Source organism: Callospermophilus lateralis, chromosome 2, assembly GCF_048772815.1.
Source record: "Callospermophilus lateralis isolate mCalLat2 chromosome 2, mCalLat2.hap1, whole genome shotgun sequence".
NCBI classification, from domain to species: domain Eukaryota; kingdom Metazoa; phylum Chordata; class Mammalia; order Rodentia; family Sciuridae; genus Callospermophilus; species Callospermophilus lateralis.
The window spans coordinates 196,203,895-196,209,568 of NC_135306.1; the positions used below are offsets into that span (position 1 = coordinate 196,203,895).

Here is a 5,674-nt window from a genome sequence, read left to right on the forward strand (position 1 = left end):
TCAAATACACTAAAAGTTTATGGTGCACCATCTTTAAGTGTAAAAATTTATAGAACTGTACTTTGAAGAAGGTAGTTGTATACATTTTGGAGGATTATAAAAAAGTTTCTTATTATGAATTTGTATATGTTTCATGTAACATTTTTAATGTAGCTATTAAATTTCATTGGGTGAATGTAATTTATAAGTAACAAGTAGAAAACTTGTACAATAATCATCCATTTATCAAACTTATTTTTTTTTCATTTTTGTTTTTTATATCTACATAGCTGCATCCAACTCTCTATCTTTCAGAGTTTCTTATCTTGGACCATTTAAATGTCTTGTATGTGAATATTAGTTTGCATTGGATACTGGATATAATAAAATTTTTAGCAGCTTAACTGTTTCATCTAAATATTAAATGCCAATAGCAGTTCATCCCCCAGTCAAAACAACCAAAATGTCCGTAGATATTGATTAATATTCTGTGAGTAAAAAAGTAGAGCACCTCACATCTAACAATATCTATGCATATTTGTAAGTGCAAATAAATATGTGTTTTTGAATATTCTAAATTGAAAAATATCTTTATCTTGTTTATACCAACTTTGCAAAATACAATCCCAGATGATGATATCTAATTTTTTTTTTTTTTTTTTTTTTTTTTTAACTGTGCTGATGTCTTTACCCAGATTAGGCTTTACACAAAACTTGGATGGAGAAACACAATCTCTCAGTGGTGCATGAGTTCATTCTGATGGGCATCACCTCACGCCCTGATCTGCAGGCTCCATTATTTGGGCTGTTCCTCATCATATACCTGGTCACAGTGCTGGGCAACTTGGGCATGATCATCCTCACCAAGGTGGACCACAGTCTACAAACACCCATGTACTTCTTTCTCAGAAACCTGGCTCTCACTGATCTTGGTTACTCTACAGCTGTAGGCCCCAAAATGTTGGTGAATTTTGTTTCAGATCAAAATACAATTTCCTATTACTTTTGTGCTACACAGCTAGCATTCTTTCTTTTCTTCATTGGAAGTGAACTTTTTATTTTGTCTGCAATGGCCTATGACCGTTATGTGGCTATCTGTAACCCTCTCCTCTACACTGTCATCATGTCACAAAAGGTTTGTCATGCCCTGGTGACAATCCCCTATCTCTACTGCTCATTTGTGTCTCTTCTTGTCACCTTAAAGATTTTTACCTTACCTTTCTGTGGCTACAATATCATCAATCATTTCTACTGTGATTGTGTCCCCTTGATATCTTTGCTATGCTCAGATACGGTTGATGTTGAACTAATAATCATGATCTTTGCAGCTTTTGATTTGATTTCCTCTCTTCTGTTTGTCCTTGTGTCCTACCTGCTCATCCTTCTAGCCATTCTCAGGATGAAGTCTGCTGAAGGCAGGCGCAAGGCTTTCTCCACCTGTGGATCCCACCTGACAGCGGTCACAGTGTTCTATGGGACTTTGATATTCATGTATGTGCAGCCCAAGTCCAGTCATTCCTTTGACACTGATAAAATGACTTCTATATTTTACACTCTGATTATCCCCATGCTGAATCCCTTGATCTACAGCTTGAGGAACAAAGATGTAAAACATGCCTTACAAAGCACATGGAAAAAAATCAGATATGTTATTTCTTAAAAGTTAAAGATAAAAGGAGTCCCACATGTGAGGGCTAGAAGTGACCTGGCTCTATTTTCCTGGAGAAACAAGAGAAAGCACCAATGAGATCATCATGGAATATAAATAAAATTTCTAAAAGCTGAAAACTCTTTAGTGAACAATAAAAATTAAGTCAAGTCTTTGCTTTCCTGGAGGGAGAAAGATGAATTGTAATCATAATAATGGAATAAGTTCTAGAGTGAAGTAGAATAAGTTTCAGGTCTATCAAGCATCCATCAGGTAGAAGAGCAGCATGTTGTAGGAAAGTAAGAAAGATTTGTATTTACAGAAGAGGATTTGAAATAGTTCTATTTTATTCTAAATGAGTACAATAAACTTTCCTGCATGTATGTTTGTGTGAATTTCTCTTTTTGTGTGAGCACAGTCTTTCCATTTTAGGTTGTGCAGTTCCACAAGTATCGGCTAACTCACTGTACTGGATAATCTGAAGCATTTAGTGACATGAATGTATTCAGATGCTCCTATTCCACATGGGGATCTTGGTCTCCTCTGTTTTCCTTAGTTCCTTTTTTCACAGACATGAGCTTAGGAGAGTCTATTAAATGTACACTTTTTTTGAGCACCCAATTTGTTAAGTGCTGCATCAAATTCTATTTCATTCAGACTATATGTGTATTTGAGTGAAGACACCAACTAAGATATATGTCTTAAATGTTCCACAGAAGTTTCTAGGGGTTGGATGGATGTTCCTCCTTAAAGGCAGCTTTATCTTTATTCTTCATTGCTTGTTTTTGCTAAAATATGGTCACTTTGCCTTATTCTCTAAATGAAAAGAGTACCTCTAGTTTAAAAAGTATACCCTGTTGTTTAATTCCTGTATAATTTGCACACTTAATGATGAAATGGGTTTGTTTCTCCTTTTCGTTATATTCCACTTCCTTTATGTTTGTTCCATATGATATTGTCACATTTTTTGGTAGTATCTGTTTTTTGGCTCTATGCATTTAATGATCAGAATTGTGAGAAATAGACACAGATACTACCATGATCTATACTGTAATTTCAGTGAGAGTATACTATAATATGTTTTAATCAATGGATTTTTTTTCTCTCTGGACACACTTCATCCTCAACAATATATAAAGCCTTCTATATTTCTTTCATTATTTACATTGCTTGGTGCACATTGCATTTTATTTTCATCATATAAAAATTATTTGGTTGTTTTTGTTACACTAACATGTAATAAAATTATTTATAGAGCTAATCAAATAGGAGTAAAGTAATTAAGTAGCATTGTAAAAGCAAATGCATAATCTAATGTGGGAATAAACACTCCTAAGTATTTTATTGCTGATTTTTTTGATTATTGTGACAATACTATATACCTTATGGTAAACTATTTTTTTATTCATAGACACATACATATAAGAAAATATTGTAATTTTCTAGGAAGTGTATTTTGGACAGATGTAAAGTAAGTGTTTATATTGTTTTTCTGTGGATGCAAGATTATCTAAATGTTGAAACAATAAATTTTGCTAACATTTAACAATTGATAACATATCTCTTTCATTTTAAAAGTTAGTCTCTTTTTCACTATTACATGGAATTTATAAGTTACTTTAGAAGGATTTGGACTCTCTTCTTCACAGCATAAAACATTTAAAAACCAGGATCTATCATATAATTTTATTAACTACTAAAATAATTTGAATCAGCAGATTTTCATACTTTATAACAGAGATTCAGAAACTGCAATGCAATTTAGTATAAGAAAAATAGAAAAAAACTGTATGTAAAACTGTATATAATATGATTTTCTGTGAAAAACAATTCTGTGGTTTGCATTAGTTTGATAAGCAGTGATGTATTTTAGTTTCCATTTAGTGTCTCAGAGATAACTACAGGAAAAAAATTTATGTGGAAGATGGGCTCAAAATTGAAGTTTGCATTAGAAATAAATTTCCACTTTGTTAGGATGGCCTTAGGACTGAGTCTAAGCAACTCCATTTAAAAAACTTCAAACCTGCAGTCTCAACAGGCACACCCACAGAGCCCTCCCAAATGGCCTCAAACAAATTATTTCCCTTCACCCTGATAAATAGAGTGAAGCCCCTGGCAGGCTGTCACTGCCTGATAAGAGGAAACCTCAAGAAGATCAGGGTAAAGACCACCAGACCAGGTGTTTCTGACCCCAGGGTAAATGATGTCACTGAGAAATCTGGTGGTAACTGATAAGAATTGAAAGGAGGGTCAAAAGCCCCCAAATTTAGTATAAATGAGAAAGCAAATGAATAGGGATTCAGTTTAAATAATACCCCAATATTAAATATTTTTTATTAAAGTATAATTTTATGATAAAAATAAATCAAAGATTAACGAAAGTAAATATGTAAAAATATTTTCCTATGTAATATTCATTAGGAAACCCATCAGGGTTTAATATAGAAAAAAAAATTTGCAATTCTACTAGTACCAATTGCCAGAGCACTTAAGGTTAGTAGAATCCCCTTATTATTTAAATCGTATCTTAAATGTTGGGGAGGTGGAGCAAGATAGTCAATGAGAAATACTATCCAGTTCTGCACTTCAGAGTCACCAATTGTAGTTAATATTGAAGCAACAAACTATCATCACAAGATCTAAGGAAGCCACAGGAGGGAACATGGAGCTTGGTTTTAGTATAATGAAAGGAAGTTAAAGAAGACAGCAAAGAAAGAGTAGCCTTCTTCCAATTTCCCCAGTAGTGCAGTGAGGAAAGAGCTACCTTTCACTAGGGAGAGGCAAAAGGAATAAAATTCAGACCTTAGACTTGACCTCCAGTATCAAGACTGCCATGTTGAATCCTAGTCCTCAGTAGAGCACTTTGATCTATACCTACTGGAACAGCATTATCCGATCTGCAAAGAGACTTCCATCATCCTCCACTAACCTTAGGCATCAATGTAGGGAACAAGATTCTACTCACTTAGGATCTGAGAATAAACGGAACCAAAAGACTTTGTTGTAGAGCTTAGGACCATGCCCACTGCAATGACAACCAGCATGAGCCAGAAACAAAAGGCCCTGTATCTAAGCCAGAGCTCAAAGATGAAATCTAAGAACAGCCTTGGCATCAGGTGGAGACCTACATGCTTATGAGTCACACTCAAGTTTTGCCTGATCCTTGCCAGACTTAGAATAGGTCAGGCCCATATCCATAAAGGCTGTCTGGACTATGAGGATCACTTGTGTCCCAGCTTAGCACCAGTCTTGCTGGACAATGGACTTTTCTAACCTTGTCTTCTAACCTTGTTGTGTTAGTCAACTTTTCAACACTGTGACCAAAGGACCTAGAACAATTTAGAGGAGAAAAAGTTGACAGACTCCATAGCTCTGGGCCCAAGGTGAGACAGAACATCCTGGTGGAAGGGCATGGTAAAGGAAAGCAGCGCTGGACACGGTAAGCCAGAAACAGAGAGCTTTGTTCACCAGGGACAAAATATAAACCCCAAAGTCACACCCCCAGTTACCTATCTCCTCCATATCTTATTTGCATACAGTTAGCACCCAGTTAATCCATATCAGTAGATTAATCCACTGATAGGTTACACTATTGGGGGAAACCATCCATGAAATACATGAGGATCTTCTCTGCATGGAAACCAAGGAGAGATAGGCCTGGGTTCTCCCACAGCAAAAGATTGCCCAATGCACGTGACCTATTCTCTCCCCTCTGCTAGGAAGATGCCTCATAGTAGTTCTGGAGATAGGCATAACCCTTTAGGAACTGAACAGCCCACTTTTAACCTTTCTTAGGAAAAAAAAAAATTTTACAGAATCTCTTTGATGTTTCCTGATATAAATAAAGCAGGTGCGTTCCCTGCCAGAAACTCAATCTACCTGATCAGCTTGCCCGTCCTACCCCTGCTTTTGAAACTACTTTCTGTGGTTTTCATCATTTTATTTCTCTTAGCTTTCATTTCTCAGCCAGCCCATTTCACCAAGGGGATCCCCATTTCCACTGCTCGCATAGGACGTGGGCGGGCCACTATCATAATCTACTCACTT

At 35.8% G+C, this 5,674-nt stretch overlaps 1 protein-coding gene across 1 annotated transcript; it reads left to right on the top strand.

Moving 5' to 3' along the window:
- Nucleotides 1-697: 697 nt before the first annotated feature.
- LOC143391770 (olfactory receptor 8K3-like) lies at nucleotides 698-1,639 on the top strand. Its single transcript, XM_076844521.2, has one exon. The coding sequence runs from the start codon at nucleotides 698-700 to the stop codon at nucleotides 1,637-1,639; it is 942 nt and encodes a 313-aa protein (XP_076700636.2).
- Nucleotides 1,640-5,674: the final 4,035 nt, after the last annotated feature.